The sequence below is a fragment of the Mugil cephalus genome, chromosome 12 (assembly GCF_022458985.1).
Source record: "Mugil cephalus isolate CIBA_MC_2020 chromosome 12, CIBA_Mcephalus_1.1, whole genome shotgun sequence".
Taxonomy (NCBI): Eukaryota; Metazoa; Chordata; class Actinopteri; order Mugiliformes; family Mugilidae; genus Mugil; species Mugil cephalus.
In genome coordinates, this window is record NC_061781.1 from 19,125,815 (window position 1) to 19,153,062 (window position 27,248).

The 27,248-nt window shown below is 42.3% G+C and overlaps 2 protein-coding genes across 3 annotated transcripts; one reads left to right on the forward strand and one right to left on the reverse strand.

The window, feature by feature from the left end:
• On the forward strand, nt 1–5,923 carry tmem30c (transmembrane protein 30C). The gene is made up of 7 exons (XM_047601941.1): nt 1–559; nt 813–929; nt 1,185–1,292; nt 2,102–2,192; nt 2,266–2,406; nt 3,306–3,518; nt 3,656–5,923. Exons 1-7 carry the CDS (start codon nt 362–364, stop codon nt 3,841–3,843), a joined length of 1,056 nt encoding a protein of 351 aa, XP_047457897.1. The 5' UTR covers nt 1–361; the 3' UTR covers nt 3,844–5,923.
• dcbld2 (discoidin, CUB and LCCL domain containing 2) lies at nt 5,910–25,584 on the reverse strand. 2 transcript variants are annotated; one of them, XM_047601940.1, is made up of 15 exons: nt 25,230–25,583; nt 21,787–22,011; nt 19,771–19,908; nt 14,552–14,603; nt 14,395–14,467; nt 12,179–12,312; nt 11,987–12,027; nt 10,945–11,163; nt 10,072–10,196; nt 9,436–9,583; nt 9,221–9,346; nt 9,046–9,139; nt 8,913–8,962; nt 8,694–8,828; nt 5,910–7,847 (listed from the first exon to the last, which is right to left on the reverse strand). In XM_047601940.1, the coding sequence occupies exons 1-15, from the start codon at nt 25,330–25,332 to the stop codon at nt 7,447–7,449; spliced, it is 2,064 nt and encodes a 687-aa protein (XP_047457896.1). In that variant the 5' UTR covers nt 25,333–25,583; the 3' UTR covers nt 5,910–7,446. The 2 variants fall into 2 exon arrangements, with proteins under 2 accessions (XP_047457896.1, XP_047457895.1); XM_047601939.1 differs by having other exon boundaries at nt 8,694–8,962; nt 25,230–25,584.
• Nucleotides 25,585–27,248: the final 1,664 nt, after the last annotated feature.

Here is a 27,248-nt window from a genome sequence, read left to right on the forward strand (position 1 = left end):
GTGTTATTGTCCACTGCTAATGAGAATAAAGACATGCGATACTTTGAAATAATCTTGACGAGAAGAAATAGTCTGTTTGAGGAAGGAAGTGGTCAAGACTAATAAAACAACAAAACAGAAAGAGGTAGTTAAGCAAAGGGTCGTGGTTAATAAGTAACAGTCAACAACGGTCTCCCCCACCCTGCAAAGCCTGCTGGGAAAAATGAGTGCGTGTGTGTGTGTCTGTGTGTATGCATGCGGGGAGATACGCTGTCATAAAAAAGAAACAGGAAGACCGAGCAGCGCCTTTCTCGTACGAGCGTTTTGAAACCTCCAGCTCTGCTCCCAGTTCCTCGTCTGTCTCCGGCCGAAGGCGCCTGTCATGGGTAGAGCGAAAGGCAAGACCGGGCCCCTGGCCCGGAGGCCCGACAACTCGGCTTTCAAGCAGCAGCGGCTACCTGCCTGGTCTCCCATGCTAACAGCTAACACCGTGCTGCCTTTCTTCTACCTTTTGGCTTTGATATGCATGGTGCTGGGAGTGTGGCTGCTTCTCACCGTGCAGAGCATACAGGAAATGAAGGTGAGTCGAAGTCACGCTTTCTTCTTCTTGTTTTGGTGTCTGGACGTGTTTTTTTGTTTAGTTTTTTTGCTGTGAAATACATGAAGTGTGTGTTAGAGAGACACGGATACGAATCAAAGGCCCTTGTGTGCAATAAAAAAAGGGAGCGACAGAGAGAGAGGGAGAGGAAAGGTCCAAGGTCACGTCTTCAAAACTGGAACAGTTTATTCTCACTTGATTCTGCTCTTTAATTCCTTCTCTGGTGTCTTTTCAGATGGACTACACAGAGGCCGGGGGGTGTTATGACTGCTTTGAAAAGCGTAAAAATGTGACGAACGCAGCGAAGCCGTGCACCTGCACACTGCTGTTTTCCATTGAGAAACCATTTGAGGTAATAACCCCTTTAAGTTTGATGACACACCGCGGTGAAGTGTCCGAACACGAGCTCTTTCTAAAAGCCTGATTGCGGCGTAGAGCTTTCGAAGAGCTTGTTAAGTGGACCCCGAGTTAAGACTTTTTTTTAATCTCAGCTGACATTAACACTCGATATCCAACACGTCTTTTCATTTCCTGCTTTTGCTATAAATCCAGAAAGTGACACAAAGGCAGAATTCAGCCCAGTGTTTGTTTCCTGTTTCTGTCCCAGGGTGATGTCTTCTTCTACTACGGCCTCAAGAACTTCCACCAGAACCTCCGCAGGTACATGGACTCGAGAGATGATGCACAGATGGTCGGACGGAAGAAAAACCTTAAGGTATCCCCACCTTTTTTAAAATACTTATTCTTAAAATACTACCACTTACAACTGACTAAAATACTACATCGGTCCTCAAGGCTGGTTTAAAAGGAGAATGTTTTCTAATCATTAACATTAGTGAAGGCAGCAATACTTCAATTTAAATATTCTCTCTGAAAAGTACTAGATTGAAAATCTTTAATAACTGGAAAGGAGAATGTAGTTTATTAACTTGGGGGTACGAAGGCTCCTCTAGGGTGACGGTTACCTGTGTTGTTTAGATCTGGTGTTGAGGACAGGGCGCTGTTTGTTGCTTTCCTTCCGTGTTCCTTCCGAGTTGTGATTTGGCGACTTTGAAAGGAAGTTGCACCATGACGTTGTGATGGTGCAAGGACTGGTTAGGTGAGCTGTTGGAAGAGTCTTTCCCAATATTATATTTTCCCTTCACAAGGAAAAAAAAAAGAACATTTGGTCCAGTTACAGGAATTTAATGGCTCATGTTTGCTCGACTAAGAGAAATAACCAGCGTTGCCTAATGTCAATGTCCTTCTTCAACACAATTCTTAGGGCGCGTTTCATTTGATTTGTTTATTTGCGCAGGGGAGATGGAAGCCAAGAAGTAAAGAAAAATGCATTTACAAAAGCAAAATTAACTAACTACAGTGAAGATAGAAAGAAAATATAAAGATGCAAATTTAGACGAAATTCAAATGAATGGAAGTACATTGTGTGCGAAATCAGGAAGAAAAATAAGCTCCAACGTAACTTCATCTATAGCATAAAACTGAAACAATCTATTACTGACTCAAAGTTGTTTGGTTCCTCAGACCCCCAGCACATACTGTACGCCGTTTATATCTGATTCAGAAAACCGCCCTTTTGCTCCCTGTGGCGCCGTGGCCAACAGCATCTTCAACGGTAAACACACACACACACACACACACACACCTTCCTTCACCTTACCTCTCACTGGACTCTTGTGTTTTCTCAGACTCCTTCACTCTCAAATATCAGTCCAATCCTTCTGTTGCGGTTCCTCTGTTGCGTAATGGCATCTCGTGGTACACGGACAAAAACATCAAGTTCCGCAACCCTCAGGTCACCAACGGGACTCTGGCCAAGGCGTTTGAAGGTAAAGAGGGGTGTTCCTTTCGTTCGTTCGTGATACATGATGGTCAGTGGTGTGAGGGGCTTGACATTAACACGTTTCAACCAGTCAAATGCAGGTCCGCTTTGGTGGGCTTCATTTCACATACATCTTTTTTTATTGTAGTTTTCTCAAAACGGGCGTCTGATATAATAAACGGAATGTAAAGTGAGACTACGACACTACAACTCCCATGAGCACTGCGTGTGCACACAGTTTGTGACTACGCCACTGTAGTCAGGCGTTCTTGTGACCACGGTTGTGAAGCGGTCTCGTGATAATGAGGAGGCCGTGGGCATGTTGAAGGTGTCAGAAAACCCAGGGATGGGATGAACAAAAGAAAAGCTGAAAATGGAACGCAAAAAAAAAGCCGCTGAACGAAACTTAGAACACGGCGCTCTTGAATACTCGATTCTGATTGGCTACTCGCCAGTTTTCAACAGCGATTGCTTCTCGTTGGACCTCCGCTGCCCCTGGCAACCAGATAGACACTGTTGCCCCTGGCAACCAACAACACCCTAATATGGAGTATTTTCCAAATATAACATTTAATTTATTTGAAGAGAACAAAACACGAAAGAAAAGAGCACAGAACGGCTGAGAGAGGCGAAAATAACAAGGAATTATTTTTTTTATTATTTTGAGTCACATTATTGAATAATTTAGTTTTAAGCCACATTCTAAGCAGGCTTTTAATATGTGTATGTACTATAGACTGCATTTTTTTCATATAAATGCTGCTTTAGACCTACACAGAACCTTATCGGAGCTGAATACTTGATAATGACCTGGAGTGTTGAATCAAACCCACCCCGCAAACAACAAAATTAAAAGTTAATGTCCACCCTGGTGATGTGTCACACCTTTTAATGCTCCCTCCAAAGGCACAGCACCACCTCCGTTCTGGCAGAAGCCCGTGTATGAGCTTGATCCACAAGAACCAATCAACAACGGCTTCATCAACGATGACCTGATCGTATGGATGAGGGAGGCGGCGTTCCCCAACTTCAAGAAGCTCTACGGGATTTTAAATCGAGCCAATCATCCCTTCACCAAGGGGCTTCCAAAAGGGAATTACACCATCGAGATTTCCTACAGTATCCTTTCATTGCACTATTGTCTTTATCTGAAACACAAACATACGGACGGGTGCTATTTTAAGACCACAGGCGGCCTGTTTTTCATTACTTCACCTTGTTTTTTTTATTTTTAGCCTTGACCTCCACCCTTTCAGACTTTCCTGTGCAGCACTTCCAAGGCAGAAAGTTGGTGGTGCTGACCACGCTGACCTGGTTTGGAGGTCAGAACCATTTCCTGCCCATTGCCTACCTAGTGACCAGCAGCCTGATCCTAGTGCTAGCCATCATCCTCACGGTGGTCTGGTGGAAGTTTGGAAAGGACGGGAAGAACATGGAGGAGTGAAGCTGGAAAAAACAAACAAACTCAGAAGCAGATGAAGAGTAATTGTGCCGTTTCTTGGTTGTTTTTAAAGCGACGACATATCCCAAATGACGGGAACGCTGGTGCGAGCGAATGAGGGAGAAGGACAATTTGGTACAATTTGATAACAGCTTGCGGAGGAAAGAGCCGAGCCGAGTCTGACATCTGGAAAATTACTTTCCCTATCAACTCGATGATCCACACGCGTGATGAGGCTGCTCTGAACAGCCGCTCGTGGGAAAGCTGTTCCCGTTAGCACTGGCTACTTATTTACTTGCTGATTTTACTTGATAAACGTGTGTATTTTTCAACACTAGGCATTTTTTGTACATCATTTAATGTAATATCCTTAGTAATTATTGCATTTTAAAACGACTCCAATACAGCCACAGTGGTGTTGAGGCTGTATTTTCCATAAATGAAGGGAAAAAATTGAAAGAAGAAAACTGAAAATTTGTTAAGTGATTACAAATGAGCTTCCAAACTGTGCGTTACTGTTGTTAGAGTTGGGTGCAGCACATGTTGATTCTGTATCTGTCATAGAAGCTTGTATGATGAGACCAAGACGTAAAGACACGTTAAAGGGATACTCCACTCCTTTTCGAAATTTGTGTCAAATGCCAATGCAGTTAACACAATTGGATTGCCTCGGGCAAATATAGACTTGGGACTATAGTCCCTCTATGTTTTGATCATTGAATTTTCTGTTTAGAAAAGGATATTAAAAAACAAAAAATTAGTGGTTATTTGATTTTCATTTTACAATTCAAAAATTAAAATTTAAGGCATTTTTCTTTAAAACCCCGCTTGCTTTTAATTTTTTTCTAAAAACAATAAAATCGTTAGAAGACGAAAACAAAAAAAGCGCCATTTGTTCATATTGTGGGACCGGAAGTTGTCGTTTTCAAAGTAAGAGCATTTATAAGGAAGGCTGTGTAACAAGTTGATGACATGGATCAATACGTTGTTTTTTGAAACAATAAAAGAGCGTGTCTCAGGAAAGACGACATGACTGCAGAAAATCTAAGCCGCATATTTCAGGTGAAAACTAACAACTACATCTAATCAGGGAATTGTAAGCTAGTAGCTAACATTATAGATTTCTGCAGCCGACGAATCATGTCCAAAATCAATCACGCAATGCCGTCCTCATACGTGCTCTTACTTTGAAAACAACAACCGGTTGCAAAATATGAAAAAAAAAAACGGTCGCTTTTTTTTTAATTTCTGATTTCTAACAATTTTATTTTTTATTTTTAGAAACAGAAAATGAAAATAGTCCGGTTTTTGAAGTTTTGTTTATCCCTTTTCGGCCCTTATAAAAAAATGTTTTGAATTTCAATTTAAATTTTTTGAATTTTAAAATATCCTTTTCTAAACCGAAAATCAAATGAACAAAACATACGAGGCACCACGCAGCACCTGGGATAAAAATGTCAAGGCCGGTTTGTTGATAGAAGTTGACTTTATTTATCACTTTTGCCAATTGGCAGCTCTACATTACAACGGATATGCTAAGCTAAAGCTAACAGCTGCGTTGCCGGATTAGGACAATAATTGGATCGATTTAAAAACGCCTTTTCTCACTTAAACAAAACGGTGTGTGACTAAATTTCACATCCATTTAATACCAGGAATCTAGAGACCATTAAATTTGTCTTGTTTGCTGATCTCCGACATGTTGCAATTACATTTTTTTTAACGTACTAGTGTTTACCTCCGTAGTTTACAAGTCCTACCATTAGCAACATTTGCTAATTAGCGCTTAAAGCTCAGAGGAAGGTGGTGGCAACGTTATTAGCCTGGTGAATTTTTAGTCATTAAAGGAAACAAATTTTTTACGATGGCACTTTTAACCGGTGATTGCTTAAGGCAGCACTCGTGTTGTTGGAGTTTGCCCTGAGAGGAATGTGATCACAAAGTTTTATGGTCGTCCGTCCATGTCATTCGTTGATAGCACAGTCCAGATGTTTATCGCTGATTTCTTTCGGCCCATAAAAATCACTTGTAAATATTTATTTTGATGTAAGATTTGTAATAAACTGCACTTCCTTTTTAAAAACTCTTTATTTCTCTTTATACAATCAGTGAGAGCCACATCAACGACCCCTCTGTGACCAGGGAACAGCTCTGTACCCGGGTCACTGAGGGTAAAACTGAAACATGATGGTGGCACAGCTGTTTTGAAATAAAAAAAAAAAAAAAAAGCACCATGCCTCTGGTGAGGGTGGTGTCCTGTTTGTCTCCTCCTGCTGCAGACCAAGTGTGTGGCTACCAGCCACGTCATGAACCAGTCCACAAAAAAACAAAACAAAAAACACATTGAAATATGGAAACAGCTCAACGCACGTACAGACACCGATGCACAAAGATACAAGGAAGGAACACCCTAAATGTATTAGGTCAGATCAAACACCCCTTTTTTCAGACAAACACCACAATTCACAAAATCAGAAAAGTTCAGGACAAACACTCAAAACTAGTAAAACGATCACAGCTGTAACATATACACTATCGCTCATCTGTGTACCTTTTAATTTTGCATCATGTAACTCTGAACAGATCCTACGTTAAGACCGCTTTAACGTTTATTTGGCTAAACTTGGCACGATTGTGAAAGTCGTCGTGAATCAACATTGCATAAACACACACACACACAAAAAAAAGGCAACATTTGGTCTCCGATACTACAAAGAAGAATTTCCTCTTTGGGATATTCACTGGGTTGACTCTCCTCGATACAATACTCTAAAAGGATGTAACAAAAAAAATGACTTATGGTCAGTCAGGTGTTCACAACAATACGACACCCAGTTCTTTGATCACCTATGAATCTGGTTAGCGGTGGGGTATTCATTAATAAGATTCTCTCCCTATCAGCAGGATGTGAAATAAAAATAAATATCAGTAAATCATTTGAGTGTTAACAGGATTGCAGTAATGGAATTAGTACTATACACAATTTCAAGTCATGCCTTTAAAACAAAGTAAGACAAAAATGTACCGTGGAAGGCAAAGAGTCTCTCTACAAAAGGAGGAACTCTTTAGCCTCGGGTGTAGGGTACTTTGATGCAACATGCAACTAATTCAGTAAGAAAACCCTTGGATTTGAGTGTAAATCACCGGGCACATTTCATCTGAACCTGGTTCAGTATGTAACAGGATAACAAAGACAAGAAGTGAAATCACAGCTTTACAGGATGCAGTAACTACTAAGAATCACAGAACAGGGACAAAAAAAAAGTCTTTATCAAATAGTAGTCAGCGTTTCTCCTCGTCGTCCGACTCGCACGCCTGGCACTAACACATTCATCTTTGTGGTTTCAGTGATAGGACTGTGATGGCGCTACACAAGCAGTTTGTGGCCATGCAGAAACGTTTTAGGCAATACAGACATCTCCAGATGAATCTAAAGCTAAGGTAGTGTTCATTCAAGGCTCGAGCCCAGGCTCAAAGGCTGGCAAGGTCACTCCTCCTTTTCCTCCTCCAACAACAATAACCCTCTATCTTTGTCCACTGGGGTTTTTTTTTTTTTTTTTTTTGGTAGCGGGGGGGGCAGATTAAGGCCACGTTCACCCTGACTCTTCAGCTCTGCCCTGTCGGCTTCTGAGTGCTACTCTGAGGCACCTGATAGGTCAGATCCTCAGCGGCCTGTCCAGTGGCATTTTTGGGTGTATCGTACGCCGACCTCCCCGACTGACCGCTGTCCGTCCGTGTGAGCAGTGAGTTGGGCCCGGCGCCCATGAAAGAGGAGCCGCCGCCGCCGCCGCCTCCTGACAGGTGGCAGCCCATGTCGACCACGATGGGTGTGGCGTATTCAGACCCCGAAGCAGGCAGCGGCTCCGCGTAGGCGTGGTAAACGTCCGGCGAGATGGGGGCGTCGTACAGGTCCGGGTCCGAGTATCCCGGGTCAGGCCCCTCATCTGGTTTAAAGGTTGATCGTGCGCCTAGTGTCGTCACACCGCTCACTAGTGGCTGGGCATATTCTGAAATGAGAGCAAAGCATTGGAATATCAGTAAACAGGGGAATCTGTTTCTAGGATGCTTAAGACTTTTAGATGTCGCAGATCTTTACTCTCATGGGATCACTCTGTATCAAACAGGAAGCAGTCACAGCCAGGAACTAGCTGGTTAACATATTGCAATATCAAGCAGCTTTGTGGGAGAAGAAATAGAGTTACAAACATAACGTTAAGGAGGTGACATGTCAAATCCACAACGTGTTTCCGGCTTCTGTGAGGAAACACAACTCACAAAATCCTTGAGATTACCCGACAATCCATCATGTAATCTCAAGGATTTTGCGAGTATGCTGCCAGGCTTCAAGCGAGCTAGTTGCGAGATGGATCAGGTGTGAATCGTTCAAGCAGGAAGTCCATCATTGGAAAACAAAGTGAATCTGGGTGATTTTCAAATTAAAATTCTTAATGCAGTCTTTTACTTTGAAACAACCACGTGGCTTCGGCACAGTTCATCTTGGCTTTCAAATAATAATGCAAATAAGGCTGTTCTCTTTTGCTCCATCCAAATTTCTTAAAACACTCTACTTTGTGGCTTTATTGCCCTTCACATTTGCCAGCCAATCAGGTTCCTGCAGAGGGGTCATCTTACAGCCATACAGTGTTCGTACAGGCTAATAAGAGTTTTGTTTTACTATAGTTCTCTTTAAACACTCAACATCGATTATCGTGACATGTTTGAGTCTTTATGATCTTTAATTAAAAGTGTGATTTGACCAAGAAACATGGCTTTCTTTTTTTTAAGGCTAGCTAGGTTAGCTGTACGCTAATTAAATCAACTAAACACCAAGGAGCACGCGGAGCAGCGCGTACCTGCAGGTTCAGCGTGTAGTCGGGGTACGGCGCCTCTCCCCGTCAGCCGGCCGACTTCACTGCTGCTGTACCGAACTGACTCCTCCGAATCCACCATCTTGGAGGGCAGCAGCTGCTTCATGCTCTTCCACCAGTCTGCAGCGGACGCACAACCAGATGAGTTGCACCGACTCACAAAATAAAACCGACGCAAAGACCTGCTGTGGAGTGGCGGCGTACCTGTGCGGTCCCAGTGAGGAAGGTCATACGTCCCTTCAGAGCTTTTTTTCCTGCGCAGGGAGGGGAAAAAAAATAAAGTGGTGAAGGAGAAAAAGCTTCAAAAGAGATAAGATAAGAGGAGAATGACGTGTACCTGTTCCTCCAGTGCCAAGCACAAACCACAGTCAAGATGAAAGCAGTCAGGACCATGACCAACACGGGAACCAGAACTGCCGCCAACGCTACATCTAAGAGCAAAGACCCTACAATAAACACTCCACCTGGAGAATCAAACTTTTTTTTTTTTTTTTATTAAAACTCTTTCGTACCTTTACTGGTGTGTGGAGGCATGGTGGTGTTCCGTATGTCTGGGGTGTGTGTGGTTTGGCCAAAATGAGGTGGGTGTTTTGTACCTGCCGGAGGTGGACTATGACGAGAAGGGGTAGCCAGCCTCACTGTCCCACAGAGAAAAAGAAAAAATATATATGAACAACAAAACTTAAAATGTTCTTTGTTTATCTGTCAGCCGTCAGACCACATTTACCTTGAGGAGGTTGGCAGCCGAGCAGCTCCAGCTTGAGCGCGATTCTCTGGTGCCACGAGGTGGGATTTATCCTCACGAACCGGGCCTCGATGGGAGGAATGAAGTTATTCCTCACCTCGTGCAGGTAGTTGATGTTGCCTTGGAAAATCTGCCACAAGACCAGAACAAATATGCACATTTAAGGGGCAAAAAAAAAAAGAGGTGTTAATTGGAAAATTCAGTTTGTGTACAAATGTGCTATAAACAGATTATTTTTTCCAGATTCACGAGCCAATAACTACATCCCTCCAACACAAAAAGAAGCCTGTGAGGATCCCATCAGAGAGCAGACAGCAGGTCCGGCCTCTAACAGCTCCACCGCTAAATCCATACCCATTCATTATTAATGCCCAAGTGTCCGGACTTGTCTGCCACAGCACTTAACTCTAATCACTGGCTGCTCTCACTTCCTGCCATAAACATCCCATAGTCAATATCGGTTGCCGTGGCAACAATCCGCGTAAGTGTCCTTGCAGCCTTCTTAAGTGACATTTTGGTCCATTTGCACTAATTTGAAAGAAAAAAAAAAACCCCAAACAACATGAAAGCAGATGATGTAGCTTTTTGGGGGGGTGGGGGTTATTGACTGTGCTTCACCTTGTCTTGCGTAGAATTCGCTTCCCTGTAGCTGAACCACCGTTTGCCGTCGTGACTCCACAGGACTCGGTACGCTGAAACGTAGTACGGGTAATCTCTCCGGGTGGAGCCGGTGGTGGTGATGCCTGGTGGTGGGTGGAGGACGGACGGACGGGACAGACGGATGGACAGAGACACAGCTGGTTAGACTGTGAGCTTAAACAAGACGACAGGGCCCGGGGACAGAGTCCAAAATCAATCCCCATTAAGACTGCATTACATTTAACTTCCGTCTTTTTATTTGAGACGAGATGCTGAGTTGTAAACCTTCTTCTGGGAAACGCTGACTGCAGCCGTTCTTAAGCCTCACCTTTCACGAGGAAGGTGGAGGGTCCCTGGAGTGTCACTGAAGTGCTCAGTGATATCACCATTGACTGTATATACACTGATCAGGCATAACATTATGACCACCTGCCTAATATTGTGTCTTGTGCATCCAAGATATACATCATTATTTTACATTCAATATTAAGCCATTCCCTTATCCCTTTACTAAAATATGTGCAGGCCAGGTCAACACCTTGTGCCGTCTGTGTCAGACTGCTAACATCAAGGAGTGTCATTGCTATGGGATGGGGGTGGGGGGTGTCTGGTCTAGTCTAGGTGGGCGCTACATGTCTAAGTAACATCCACATGAATGAATGCCAGGTCCAAAAGTTTCCCAGCAGAAGATTGAATTGTGACAAGATGGTCAATGTTATTCACTTCTCTTGTCGGTGGTCATAATGTTCTGGCTGATAGGTGTATATAAAGTAGCAATGGGTTAAACAACAACAACAACAACAACAAAAAACAGTGTTTCTTTTTTTATCACATCTTGTTTTGTGTCTTCACCTGTGATCCTCTTCACCCTCTTGAGATCGACTTGCAGCCACTGATGCTGGTCGTTCTGAGAAGGCGCCCAGGGCAGCAGCTCTGCCTTTTTAAGCCGCGCCCCCGTCGCCGCCCACGTGCTGTGTTGACCAGAGTTGACGCTCCAGTCCCACACGGATGAAGCATTGAGCTGAGTGTCTGCAACAACACCCGACTCCAAACCCAGCGTTCCATAGCAGCCTGAAAGTAAAACAAATAAATAAATTACCACCTTCATTAATAACAACATCACACGTCATGAGATTCAGAAGACAAGACATTAATGAGGATGATGTGTCATAACTCTGTCTAGATCAGTTTAGTTTGGGGGCCACATTCGGCCCAATTTGATCTGAAGTGGTTTGTTTTAGTGCAAAGAAGAGAACACGCAAATTAGGAGAATGTTTACATTTAATAAATTAATTATTTCTGAAATTGTAAAGTACTATTGCGCGTTAATATCTGTTATATCAATACGTCTTAAAAACCACCTCACAAGAACATGAAAGTGTTTTAACGACATCTGGGAGGTTTTTTGGAAATGTAGGCTTTTTTTTTTTATTGCGATATTTGTGTTTTTGCTCATTTCTAGTGATAATGGAAACGTGCTGGTGTTCAGCTGTTGTGTTCTGTAAACTCCTCTTAACTAAAACAGTGGACAAATTAAGGCCAACAGTTATTTTCACTGAAAAATTGCAGTCTTCTATGTAGTTTTTTACACTTTGCAAATTCATGCTGCGGGCCAGATTAGACTCGCCCGCTTGTGCTATAGTTTGACACCTGAGGTCTAGATGTATGTTCGGGTTCTTCTGCATTAATCTACAATAAAGATAAAATATGAGCATGTAGACTAGCAGGTCATTTACTCCATTTACTTGCTCACACACACACATATATATAAGGCAAGTTTTATACTCAAGTAAATGTGCAGATGCAGTTGCTAATAAATACATCTATATAACTTTTATAAAAACAGAAAAATATTTTGGATGTTGAGGATGATATATAGGGAAAAAAAACTCACCGTTGGTCTTAAAGGTGAAGAGGCTGTTTGACAAAGTTCCTCTGAGGAGAGACATGTAAAAAAAAAAAAAGAAAAAGAAAGGATTAAACTCACTTGTGAACACATTTTACATAGTTTTTAATCATTCAGGCAGAAAACCGATGAATTAAAATAGTTTAACAAGTCTCTAAATCTTCAGATAGAATCTCTCACCCAGTGGAAGTGACATTATTAGCCAGTGTGCCCTCATAGTGAGGGATGCCTTTGCTGCTGACCACACTGATCCTCCCTCCCGCTGCGTTGGACACCACACCTGCATGGACCGCTGCCACGCACAGAGGGGACGACTGCAGGACGACAGGGGAAGAGACAGAGAGGAAGACTCGTAATTATGAACCTTTCTCGTTGCACAAACAGTCCCAGGAGCCACCTCTGAGGAGAGAGGGCTGATAAAAGGAGAGGCTTTGTCTGATACCCGTTTTCTGCATGATACAAGACAACAACTGTGTTGTTCCTTCTAATTTTCTTGGAAGGAAAATATATAGAAGAGGAAAGATCAACGAGAGGTTAAGACGACTGGAAACTTTCTGTTCACAATTTTCTGGTTATTACTACTCTTTAAACTTGATATTCCTGATAATTTAACTTAGCTTTATTTAAATAACATCAACTTTAGAGCCACAAAACCTGGTCTGGAAAAATTACTCTGGTCTTGCTTGCAGGGTAATTAATCAGTGCATTGTATTGCATGTGTTGTAATGTGAATTACTGATCCAGAAACAGGGAATTTTAAGGGTAAAATATTTGGCACATGGATTTTTGGTGGATTTTCTTTGTTTCTGAACCCATTCTGATAAAATTCATTAGGCGCAAGATCACAAAGACCAACCCGATGTGTGCAATTCTTGTTTATCTTGTTTCTCCTGCTCTTCTTTTCTCTCTCCTCTGTTTCTACCCGGCCGGCCTTCAGGAGACGAGTCCCTCCACGTGAGCTGGGCTCTACTGAACGTTTCTCCATGTGCCACCGTCGCCTTCAGGCTTGCTCTGGAGGTTTCAGCCCGTTTTTTTTGTAAAGCGTCTTGAGAGGGAATTGAATCCAAACAAAGGGCAAAGCAAATCCTACCCATTTGCAAGCGACTGTATGGGAAGAGGCGGATCCCTTAACCTTCAGTCCGTGGCAGATACAAGCCGGTGAGTCAGCCTGATGTCACCGCTCGCTGCGGAAGATACTTCAGTGGCACTGACGGTAATGACTCACCGCCGAGCCGCATTCCTGCCCAAACCTGCTGCCACATCACTGACTAAACCTGAATCCGCTCCGGCCACAAGCTACGTCCAAGGAGCAGTTGTTCGAGTGAGGTGGTTTCATTGCATTTCATTACCGGGAAAAAAAACCCACAGTGGAATTCACAGCTGACAAGGATGTGCGTGTGAGAGGAGGAGAGGAGGGGGGCTCTTGATTTGAAAATGTACCCGTACACACATGCGTGGCCGTGAAAAGACGACCACAAGTAATCGACACTTCCCTCGTAACTCTTACACTTCCCAAAAACACACCCCACATCCTAAAGAGAACCGTACCAAACCGCTAACACCAAGTAGCGCTCCAGGCCACAGCGCCATGCCTCCAACAGAGAAAACCACACAAACACACACACACACACACATCAGCGATAAGTGGCATGTAGAAATATAAAAACAGTACGGTTATAGTACAGGGTCCGGGCAGAATTAAGAGAGATAAAGTCAGCTGCAGGATTGTGATCTGGGTGGGGCAACTAATCCTCGTGGGAGACGGACCGAAGCCTCCACAATCACCATCATGTTCCAGTTTATTGTCACACACACACACACAATAAAAGCTAACACACAAAGATCTAACACCGACTCTGCCTTCAGCTTTTTGTCTCTCCAAAAACACACGGCTCCGCTCTGCACCCTCTTGCAGCTGGACTGGATTACAGGGTTATTATTGTCGGCCAAACTATTATCTCACCTCCCTCTCACCCGCTGACCCTGCCCCTCCTCTGTTCCTGTGGGGGCGCCTCGCTCCCCGAAGCACACCCCGACGCTCCTCCCCTCCCTATCCTCCCATCGTCCAGGAACGCCGCTCCCCTCTCTCTCCCTCCTTCTGCGAGATCCTCAAGCTCCGAACATGAGGTCATCAGCCAGAGACTCGGCGCCTATGACCTCATGCTCAGCAGAGGTGCTGTGAGGTCATCAGCGCAGGACACATGCACATTCGCACAAGATGTTGAGATACACAAACTTGTGGGTTTCTTCCAGGACCACAAAAGACGTGGCCTCGAAAGGATGAGTAAGCGAACGCTGGTTATTGGCTGGTTTGTTGTGGGCCACAGAGTGGATGGGAGCCGTGACTCACCTGAATATGAAACCCCTTCATGCACATGTGCACCGTGCGCACTCACCTCTCTGTATCCATTAGGTATGGTCCCAGAAATCTCCTCTGTGGATGTCAAGCAGCCAGCTGGACAGTATTTACTGAGAGGACAGAGACACGCACTCAGCGCACATCTAACAGTTTGATCGCTGCACAAATATCTGCACAAAGCAAACACCATTTACCTGAACTCTGCCTCAGGGAAATCCGTTCCTTTGTCCAGGCACGTGATTAGATCTGCGAAAGGCAAACGAACAGCGTCAGAACTGGTTTCTCCACTCGTTCCTGTAAAGCCATCGCCCCCCTCTTTTTTTTTTCTCTTTTCTTTTCTCTCTTTTTCCCCCCCAGATAACGACGCTCCATCATCATTTTCATCTGCCCATTTCATAATCTGCTATCCGGCCAGAGTGATTATTCTCACGATTTAATAACCTGGAAATGACTGATTCACTTTAAAGCTACAGAATTTTAAAATATACCTCAATGTCCAAACAAACTAAATTCAAATTCCACCTTCATATTGAGATGCTGGAACCACAGAAGAGACTATTTGTGCTTGTGGTTTATAGTTTATTTAAACATATGACTAATACTAATTGAGGATGAAATGATGATTTATGAATCAGTTAACCTACGAAACCGACTGGCAATTTTATTTCTGCCACTGAACTACATAAAAATCAAGATTGTTGCAGATTTTTCGTCTTTATATGATTTTATGATGGATTTGAAGATATTGTGGACATTTTAGAAATTTTGGTGACCACCTTTCTCTTTTTTTTTTTGGCATTTCACAAACAAAACACAGGTATAGACTGACGATGGGTATGATGGCTGAAAATCTTTGTTATATACCAAACAACCCTCAATTATAAGAAAAACCAGGAGGCTGCAGCTTTGCTAGCAGTTTTGAGAGGCTGTACTTATTCAAGAATAGTCATGCTTTGAGCTAACATTAGCATGCTAACACATCAAAGGGTACAATGTGAGCGAGTCCAAAAGGCATCAAAAAAGGCAACTGGACTTGTTTTTGAAGACATTTCGCCGCTCATCTGTGGAACGTCTTCCGTTCAGACCTTAGGGCTAGGGTTATCCTAGGGTTAGGGTTAACACTAACCCTAATGCCTCTTGGACTACCAAGACCTGTATGACTGCGAACCTTCACAGACAATGTGAGCAAGCTGATGTTTACGAGGTATAACGCTCAACAATGTTCACCGTGTTAGTTTTCAGTATTTGACATGCAGTAATGTAATAGGAACAGAAGCCTTGTGGTGGCAGGGAAAGTCATGGAATCTCCAAAACCTTCATGATTCGTCCTCCGGGAACCATGAACATTTGTATTAGATTTTATTGTAATAACCACCAAAGTGGTGCACGGATCGTCTGTGCTGCTCCCGCTGGCACGGGCTAAATACGTCTATCCCACTTTTCCAGAGCACTCTGAAATATTTAATTGCCTCTTTTGTGCAAACAACAGTTCAAAATGTGCAGATGCTCAGTTTACCATCATTTGTCATGGAGGACAAATAAACCCGGCGATGATTCACGTCTGAGAAGCTGGACTCACTGAATTTTTTGTTTGTTTTCAACTGTGAACGGACGAATCACATCAAAGCGCAACGTGTGTGTGTGCTGGGTGTTGACATGAGTGCTTTGGTGATGAGGTACGGTGCTTATGTCCAATAAGGATGACGTGGAAACCTTGTGGTGATAGTCAGTCTCTCTGAGTCCAGACCGCATTGTTTAAAAGAAACATTTATCGGCTAAACCAACCAGTGACTCAAACTGACAAATACCCCCAACCACTATAGGACGGTTGTGCAAACTGCACGCCCACGCTCATCTGCACGGCTGCAATACAAGAAAACACGGCAGCTCTTCGATGGAAAAAAGTGTCTGGATGCGCTGATGGTCTGGTTTGCCTCCCTGTGAGATGACTACCGAGACAGAATTATTACTCCGCCGCACACACATCACTGCCTTCCTCTTCTTTGTGGCTCCTGGTATCTGTTTATCTGAAGCCTCTGCAAATGTTCCACAGGACAAAAGCCTGTCTCCACAAAGAACTCGTGCAGCAGTGACATCGTCAGAAAAGAGATAATCCGCCAACTTCAAAGTGGCTGTTATTTATGCAAAGGCTTTCTAAGGTACATTTGAGCTACCAGGCTGCAAAATAAAGCAATACTCACTCAATCACTTTACTATCAGAATGAAAACTCAAACTTAATAGTACCTGTTTATTTATTAAGTTTTATTTATTTGTTGAGTGTTCTGTGATTGCAGAGAGTAACGCACGCAACTCCCATGTTCTTCCGAGGCAAAAATCACAGAAAATGTTGGCTCAGCGTAGCATGACAGACTCGGAATATGAGTCTGGGATTTCATCATGGGGCGTGTTTCAACGGAAACAGAGAAAATAATACCTCTGCTCAAATTGGATGCAGTGCTACAACCATTCAGAGCCACTTTCTTGTAAACAAGTTTGAACTCTGCAACACATTGCTCTTACCCTTCTCGAAACCCTGCCCAAACGATTTGATTGTTCAGATCTTTGCAAGAGCTCAATCGGTTCCCAACGGAGTGAGTCCAGACTGAGTCAGGCTACGCTTGGATGAGTCTATATCAACCACAGTAATGTCATGACAATATAAATATAGCGTATTAAAACTGGTAAAACTGGTACTGATTATATTTAGGTGGCTAAAATATGTTTTGCTGCTAAACGCACCATCATCTACCAGTTTTTATGTATTATACACTTCACTAATGTCAGAATACACTTCAAAATATTGTGAAATTGACAAAATAATAAATAGTCAAAAATAGTAAATAATGAAACGAAACGATAGAGTCGCCGCCCTAAATGTACTGTAAAGGCTACAAATACTCAACGAGAACAGAGAAATCTGTTCTTGCAGCTTGTTCTAGACAATAGACTGTACAGATATGGACCATGTCTCGCCACCTCCTTGCATTGGTTAAACTGACCCGGGGATACAGGTGGCATCAGTACGGTCCGAGAGGAGCTTTGATATCGATGACCCGGCCACATTTCCTCCAGACAGTTTTAGTTTAATTAATACTACGCTCTGCTCTGCTCTGCTCTACCTCCACCAGTTACAATGAAATGTTGGCTTATACATTGTACTTTAAATTTTTAAATTTTGTTTTTACAACTCTCACGGTCCCATGCAACCACTTTACAAAGCCGTTGGCACAGCAACTGCTGGTCGCCATTACGTCACATCCTGTTTCTATAGCATAAAATAACTAATATGAAACTTATCCAAAAAATTGACATTTCAACATGTATAAAAAAAATTATTTGATATGTATTTTAGTGTTTTAGTTTGGCCCCAGTCCCATCTACTAACATGGAGGAGGTGGAGCTTGTGACCTATACTGCAGCCAGTCACCAGGGGGAGCTCTACTTGCTTTGTATGTTCTGGACACATCAACTGGGCAGACACTTTTTTCTCGTATGGCGTTTGGTTATTATTATGTGATTAGTCCGAAATTTGAAGTGGATGTGGTTAATGCAAAAATGCAGAAACACTAGCGGCCAGTCTGTGAGCTCCCAGGTGCTAATATTTGCAGTGTGACCTCTAATCTCTCTTAAGAAAACATCGGTATACTGTGTGTGGGACTGTGCGTGATGGATAAACGGCGTGATGCGACGGATATGGTCGTCAAAACGACTGGCCGACATCCCAAAATAATAAGACGTATACTGCAGTGGGAGGGCCCTATGAGGACTTGCGCGAAGTTCAGTACTCAAATTTCTTGTGACGTATAAATTACTTGGCCAAAACTAACTTTTGTCTTGTTGTCGCAGCCCTACGCAGAGTGGGAACAGATTTCTCGGTTGTCGCGGAGTATGTAACAAGCTTAAGCAAGACACGTCATTGAAAATAATCCATCTTCATATGCTCCATCAGAAGACCCAACTTTGTTCACCACAGAGCAGAAAAAAAAAAAACACCACTATACTGTAGCACCACCCCATAACATTACCTTCTAATTAATGGAGGAGCCAATGATGTAAAGGCAAAACCACATTAGAGTTGAGTTTAGATTATTTTCATTGACAAACTGCAGCAATTTATTATCACATTTCTTAAGTCATAAATCACTCGAGAGAACAATGTGGACTAAGGGGAGCCTCATAATAAAGCCACAAATAAATTATTACTTTCTGAATTGCTCTTACTTCCTCTTCCCTCTTGCATCTCTGCATCTCCTCACTTCCCAAAACGTTTGTCTGTGTTCTCCTTTTGTCCCTCAAGGCTATTTTATATATTTTTATTTTTTTTTTAATTTCTGCCTGTGCAGGGGAGGAGGGGGGGCAGACAATTTGAGACAAATGCCCACAAGCATGATCGGCACGGCACCAACAACTGAAATTCCAGACGTGAGGGCCTGATCAGAATATACCATTCACAACAGGGCAGCCCTTTATCTCTGCTGTGTGTTTAAATCCGCGGCTCAAACACCACATCGTAAAAGCTTCTCTCATTTGTCCTCGAGCGCTGCCACCGCAAAACTGTACACACTGTTCTCCATTCAGCCACGCTAGACTCGAACCTTTATTCTTTTTACGAACTGTGCAGTGTTTTCTTACAGTATAATTTAAAATACACTAGATCCTTTTGAATAATTCACAATGGCCGCAATGACCATTTGTTTCCTGAAACATGCTTTAAGGCCCAGACACACTTGAAGAGACATCAGAGAGCTAACGGCTTTGAAGGTCGGTTGTGATGTCGCCTCACAGCGTCTGTGTCTGGACCAAAATGTGAACTCACGACAAGGTCTCCAGCCAAAAGGCAACTAGTTGTGTGCATTGCATGAAAGGAACAAGCAGGTGGTAAGAGTCTGTATTTGTATTTTTAACAAAAACAGAAGCAGGAAGAGCTAAGATTGGCCCATCACAGTTAACTGGTGTTGGAATCACTGTCTCCTTGCAGCATGTCTTCATTCAGGACATATTTATAAGCTCTTTGTGAGTTTATGACATTGTTTTGCATCATACAAGCGGTGATGTTACCTACATGGCTTTTTTGAATCTCCACAATCTAGAATGAACCGTCTGAAAACCACAAAACTTTCCCACTGGTTAGAGAAAGGTATGAGGTTAACACCCAACAATGATAAGTTGCCAGGTCTTAGATAAACCCACATGTTACAGATCTAGTCTTTCCAGGACAATCTAATTACTTGAGGAGTGCTATAAAAAAAACAAAAAAAATAAGGTGGTGGTGCAGAATGAAACAGCTGCAACTAACACAAACGCACAGTCTCCGAAGCAACTCTGAGCTCGAGGGCCAAAACAAACTTGTAACCAGTTTCCTCGATGCGGTTAATCACTGCAGCTGTCGCTGCAGGCTGAGGCGCTCGTTACCTGTGTGTTCGGTGGTGGAGTAGGACAGGTAGAATCCACGTCCGATGCGGTGGGTCCCACTCCTGAACTGGACGGTGACCTGGTTGCCAGTGGACTCGATCAGCTCCTTGACCTTCAGGTCCAGTCCACAGTACTTAACTGTTAAACACAAGGCTGGTTAGTTACACAAACGTGTTTGATTTAGCTTATTTAAAATGTGTGAACCATAAATCTTGATTTATACTAGAGAATAATGCGAAAATTATTTACAGTCTCCCATTTAATCTGGGACAGAATGAAATTATGGAAGTATAAATGACAACTGTTTGAATTTTAACAATAATTTTCTTAACTTTGTGTCATAAGCCTTATTCGCACAGGATTAGTTTTACCTGAGGACGTCGAGTGATTGAGATATTACCCCCTACATCTGTGTTTCATGTGCATTCACACGGGACAAACAAACTGTGTTTAAGTCAAATTCAGGTACCGCTGTTATGGCTCTGCTACTTTCCTTCGCACTCGGCTGAATGTCAGACACAGTTTTAATTACTTTGCAAATTATAATGGATGATTGGATTTATTTTTGATACCATTTATAGCGGGGAAGAAATTAATAACGACCTGTCAGTATTTAAAAAAGCTCTTACTTTGCCGATGAACACACTAATGACTGATTTAATGGTTTCATCTCTAAACAGGCGAATAGTCAAACGACGTCTATACTTTGCACCGTATCATCTGTCGCACTTTGAATTATAGCAGATCATTCATAATTCTTAAGTGACCAGAGGCAGAAAACATCTGCAAATAAAACAAAAGTCTCGTAAGTAAAGTAAAAACTCCCCGAAATCACAGAGATGTCGATTCACATTGGATTAGTATCATTAGAGAACCTCTGTCTTTCAAGTATGTATGGTAGGTAATTTGCAGTGTAACTGTTAGTTTACAAATCACAGACATGAACGGGATTAAGATTAGCAGAGATCCCCATGTAAAACTAATCCCGTGCAAATAGGGCCTTAGTTTCTACAGGAAAAGCTCATTTTTAGTCTTCAATAAGTGATAAAATGGCAAAGTAGTGATGAAATAGCACATGTTCCTTGATCATACCGACATGTTTATCATCATAAGTATGATGCAAAGCAGCATAAAAGAAGCTAATGTCACCTGGGCACCAATAAAAGCAGCAGAAAATAACTTTCCATAAACATCTAAAGACCAAAACTCAAACACAAAAAAGGCCCGGACAACCTGCCATGCTTATTACACGGTCCTGATTCCCGTTTGCACCCAAATTTTATCAAATGTTAAGCAATGTAGCAAAGCTGAAACACGCAGGTAAAGCTAGCAGACTTCACTCGGCACTAAAATTACCAAAGTTGCCTGCAAGTCGATTATTTCAGCTGCACCTCAAGGGCCGGGCCAGCACATATCTTCAGTTAGTTTAAAATATTCCACCCTTGGCTCAAAAAACAGTGCTTGAGGTCAGGGAATAAATAAAGAGGTTGTAACAGTTCTTTCCTAACATACGTGGCTCTCATCTAATAACCAAGTTTCTTCTGGGCACACGGACAGTAAACGAGCTAATTAGATGCGTACAGTTTGGGAGAGAGCTGAGGGTTGAGCTAAAAGTAGCTCACACGACGACGTCGACCGACACACAACCGGGAGGAAGAAAGTGTGCAGTCACTCCCAATGGCAGCGAACTGAATGCCAGTCTTCATAAAGAAGGTGAAGATGGTATCGTGTTTTCTGAGAGTCTCTCCAGTAAAAATGTAGAGTGGTGTTCAGTAACATAAGAAAGCAAGAGAAACAAGATCAAGCCCCGACTCTGTCTCTTTTCACCTCTGGACGCGGGCCAATCATTACACAGAGTGGGCGTGAATGTTGGACCGTCACGTTTAGAAAATTGTTGGACATTGACACCAATATCCAACATCAGATAGATATGAGGAGAGGATCCAAAGATATTTACTGGTGCGTTACACTGAGCCTAACAGGACTGGATTGCCTGATCTGATGCGTTATTCTCACCAATCTCGCTCCTCTCCTGTCCAACGCCGTTGTAGAGGCGGAGGTAGTTGACCTGGCAGTCGCTGTCTTCTATGTCCAACGAGGCAAAGCGAAAGTGGATCCTCTTGTCGCGGGGCACGCTAATCTCCCACACGCACACCGTGTCGTTGGGGTATGTCCTCGGGTACCCCAGAGAGGACAGAGTCCCGCTGCTGGGGCCGAGCACGCTGGGGCCACAGCCATCACCTGCCGGGCAACGCAAACACACACACATTCAGGAAACACATGCAGGGCAGGAGGCAGAGAGGACAAACACAAAGCAGGAATTTTGTTGATTTAAGTCTTAAAACAACAGAAGTATTTCACAAGAACGATGTAGAGCAGGAAAACCTACAAACTGTGGAGTTAAAAAAAAAATAAAAAAAGTCAATGCAAAGCCTGATAGCAAACACACAATTTGTGAAAAATACTGACATATTACACTTTTAATGTAATAAGTCAAACTTAGGACACCATACTGAGACAGTACCTGGTAATCTCACCTTTGATTAAATGCTATATTTAATTTAATATTGGGTATGGTTTCCTGAATCAGGTCTGATTCACAGGGTCAGTGTGACTCGATTTATCACTCAGTAGTGCGGTTTCTAAATAATTTTACTTAAAACTAATATTGTCATCGGTTCCAGAGATTTTAGGTATCTCCACAATATGTTTCTTCTAGTTTTACATCTTGCATCTTGCATATTGCTTTGCTTTTGCGTAGCTCTTCCCTGTTGTCGTACTTTTTAAATCCCGTCAGCTTTCAGTCCTGGCGTTGCTCTCACTGTTGGACATAATAATTTGGACCCTCCCTCATATGAGGCAGTAAATCCAGTCCTAATTTTTACCTGGTCGCCGTTACAGATCAGCTCGAAGTTGTAAAATATCTTTGGCAGCACGTTTCAGATGACTCAGATTCTCAATTCAGGTGGCTACACGGGCTACTTTAAAAGCTCCAGTTTGTACATGTTGAAGTGGTCCATGTTGATTTTGAGCCTCGGGTCATCTTCCTCCTGTCCCGTTTGCATTTTGAGTCTCTAAATAGCTTGGATATGTAGATGAATCTACGAATCTATGTGCCACCTGCTGCTCCTCTCCCACCTCTAAACATATCTTTAGCTACCGTGGCCCGATATCAGAATTCCATCTCTCCGCAGCATTTGTTTCTAAACAGACATTTTTCCTGGCGTTGTTTCTCACAGTTTGAATGATAACCGTTGTGATAAGGTTTGCTTGTAGAGACTCTACCTTGTAAAGCCTGTTTGTGTATGATTGCACCACTGCTCCTGGATCAGCTAAACCTTCCTGAAGCTTTTTTTTGCAGTTCCATACAGGCTCTACTTTGTCTTTCTGACAAGCAAACATGCCGCTTTCTTGCTTTTCAAGATACCGACCTCTACCGTTTTATCTACCATTTCTTAATGACATTCACTACATAGGAAGCCATATTCTCCCCATGTCTTAAAGGCATCCATTAGCATCATTTTTCACATCCAGTGGTTGTTAAGCATCGCCACAAGGTGCACAGTCAGGGAATTTATCCTGTTATATAACTTTCATCTGCTGACACAACTTGACCTTAAACGTGTGAATGAGTCAATCAAGGCCTAATGGTGCAATGACGAGCACCGTTTTTAAATAGGCCTTTATCACCTGAAGAGACCACTGTTGTTTACAGCAGGGACTCCCAACTCTGCTTCACATTAAACTCAGATACTTTGATATCTTTGATAAGCCAATACTGCTTTACCCCTGAAGGTATTTAACTCCATTTGCAGTGATTGTAAACCAATTATCTTTGGCCAAACAAAACATCTGAAGACGTCTGGTTGGGGTCTATTAGACTATTGGCGCCAATACCAATTTTAGAGAGTAAAAACTGCAACATTTTAGCCATTTTACAGCTCTACAACACACGTTTTTAAATCAGTGAATGTCAGACAACAATACTGACAAAGCTACGACAGTTATATCGTTCAAGCTTTATTGTTATTGTGAGAAATTGTGTACTTTCACCATTTTCTGAAGCTGTACACACCAAACAATTAATTGATGAAGAAACTGGATGACCGTCTTATCAATAATGAAAATAATTGTTGGTTAGTGTCCGACTTTGGATGATTTTTTCTGCCAAATGAGTATAATCTAATGCAATATTTGGATTCTGTGCAGATGTTAGGATCAAGCTGCGTTGAGCTTCTGCAGTCGATAAGAAACTCGTGGCAGTTAATTTGGCAGCTGAGAAAGAAATACATAAAATAAGAGACAACTTAAAGGCTGTATAATCCAATTAGAGAGAAATTACAACCACATTTTTGTATGGATGAGTGTTTTTGTGTGTGTGAGGAGCTCCATGCTGTCAGAAAGCAGAGACATTGCGTCCGCCTGTTGACGTTGTCGGGCTCATGGCTCGGTGATAACACTCTGCAGTCACGCTTCATGGTGCTAAGTGGACGTTCTGGGGGTCTGGAGTTATGCAAGAGCCTCTCGGAGGACATTAACCAGATGAACAGGACAAAAACAAAGCTGCTCCGCTCACTCTGACTCACACATGTTACTGAACAAATGCCTGGTATTCAACGGGCGTTTATTACCCCTTTCACTCAAAAACAAACCTTAATCCAACTCTAAACTAGCCCCAAACGTCTTTTTAGTACATACTAATAATACATAATAGATCATTTAAAAAGAACTGATAAACTGTGTCCACGTGTTTACAGCAGTACCCCCACTACAACCCCCACCCCCAATCTTTGACCACCTGATGTTAGCTGTGGACTCAAAAAAACTGCTAAATAAATGTATCCCTCTTCGATATTGTATGAAGTAACCTGTCTCAAATTAAAATATATTAAATTTAGGTGGTAAACTGGTCGTGAAATTTGACTACCTGACCCGAAAAGTAAGGCCACGAGCTCCTAAACGTGCGGTTGTCTCAAACAAGACACCTCAAAGCCAGACTCCGTTTAAAAAAGTGGAAAATTAAATGTTACAAGCTCGGGGGGAGAACACCAACAAGTAGCACGCTGCGGCTTTAAACTTTTAGCACACCGTGTAAGCCTATATGTTTAATCCGCAAGGACTAAACGCACCGAGCGACCGCTATTCTTTGACAATCTCAGTTTTTTAGGAACCGGTTTGCCTGGTTTCGCCACCAAAAAAAAGAAGAAGAAGAAGAACAAACACTGTGACGGGCGGCAAGCGGTGTAAACCAGGCGTAACTCCACGTACACACGGCCATGTAAGGTAGCTTTAAGTGTGTCGGACGAAAACAATAAACACAACGCTGAAGGTTTGTGTTTACACTTTCAAAAAAAAAATAATAATAATAATAATTAAAAAAAAAATTAAAGAGGCAAGCATGGCCGCGTGTTTCTACGGCTGAACTCCTCCAGTTGTCACCGCAGCTGTGTGCCACAAACCTTTCTGAGCTCGACAGCCCTCCGTGGTGAGAATGATGAGAATCGACAGGACGAGAACCCCGGCCCCTGTCGGTCCCCTGCCCACCATTACCGCTCTGCCCATAGCAGCCTGCAGTCTGAATGCATAATGCTCGCTTCGGGACCGACCGGCCGCACCGCTTCAACCTGGAGCGAGGAAACGGGGAAGAAGCGTCCTTCCAGACCGAGTCGCGCGTCCTACTTCCCTCCCCGAGGATGTCTTCTTTCTTTTTGCGTCTCCTTTGACGATCCAGTGGTTCGCGACACTCTCACTATGGAGGTAACTGCAGCTCCACACACACACACACACACGCGCACACACACACATACACACACATCCAATCTGTGGAGCTACTTCCTCCACCGAGGCTCCTCCTCCTCCTCCTCCTCCTACTCCTCCAGATCTGGATCTGGATCTGGGATACCCGAGTCCCCCAAGTGGTCTAAATGATCCAGCAGCCAAAGTCACTGCATCTGACGAGGGGCGTCCAACTCATTTTAGTTCGGGGGCCCAATTCCAATCAATCAATTAACCAATTAATCAATCAATCAATCAATCAATCAATCAAATCAGCCTTTCAAAACAAATCAGTGTCACATATATATATGCATATTAAAAGTGAAACAACAATAAGGGCATGCAGACTAATGCACACTCTGTCTATTATAAAGGAAAAGGATCTAGTTAAAATAATTAAACATTCAAGATTCAAGAACTTTATTTGGCATTTTCTGCACGGACAAGCTGGGTACTAGAAACTTTTGTGCAGTTCTTCAGGAATCAACTAAAAAAAATTAAAAAGTTTAAAAGAAATTATCTAAGGGAGTTAGCGCAGAAAACGGAGAGAAATAACAAAAATAAATAAAACAGAGTAACACCGGTAAATAAAACAGTGTGTGTATTTTTTTTAAATATGTATTTAGCTCTCTGTTTACTGACATAAACATTAAAAACACTAATGAAATATAATGCTAATAAAGACAGAAACATAGTAAAGTATAAAAACATTAAAAATAGAATGAAATAAAAATAAAGCAATAAAATATAGAAACACTCAGAACAAAAATAACAATAAGAGAGATAAAATATATAAAACTCCATGGAGTGCCAGCCAGACCAATAAATAACAGCATAATAACTTATAACTCTTGTTCCATTTGTTTTAGTGCACAAAAGGATATTAGTAAAATGATTACATTAAATAAATTACAAGTGCAATTTGGGCTCACTGCTCTCTGCTGTTTAGTCCTGGGTCTCAGTGTTGTGTTCTGTCCACTTCTTTTCTACAACAGTGGACAAATCAGGGACAGTACATACTTTAATTTTTGGGCTGTATGTTTGACCCCTGTTACCTGGACAGCAGCCAGCAAAACCAGGTCATCGATGTTTTGTCTTCGTCTCATATGTTGGCAGAAAAGCATAGTTATACTGCAGCTGCTAGGGGGAAATATGACATTTTAAATCACAGTTAAAGTTTCAAAAGTGACGTTTCTGGGGAACAGCTTTTTAATAAATATCAAAATTAAAATAAATCCACCTTATTCACTATAATAATGTTTATGTTAAAAGAGAAGGAAATTAAACTATAACGTTTATGTCACTAAAATTTAGTTCAGGACTGTTATATTAAAATGCTTTTGTTTCAACTTGTGTACCTAATAAACTGGCCAGGTAAACAATATAACTTCCTTTGTCCCATGACTCTATTCTAAAAACAGAGTTCCTTTCCCCTGTTGGGAGTTAATTTTTTTCAATAATCATCAGCTTGCTATGCATTATCTCTTACATATTTACACCACAACTGCAATGTACAGTATGTCCAGCATATGATATTTTTATATCCTATATGTGTCAACATTTACAGCAATGAGTCACTCTGTGTATACAGTATCACAAATTTGCCAGTACACTATTGTGTCACCTTCTATTATTAGACCCTCAGCTTGTAAAAGAAAACATTGTGCAACATAATAAAAAAAAAGAACAGTTTCCACTTTCTC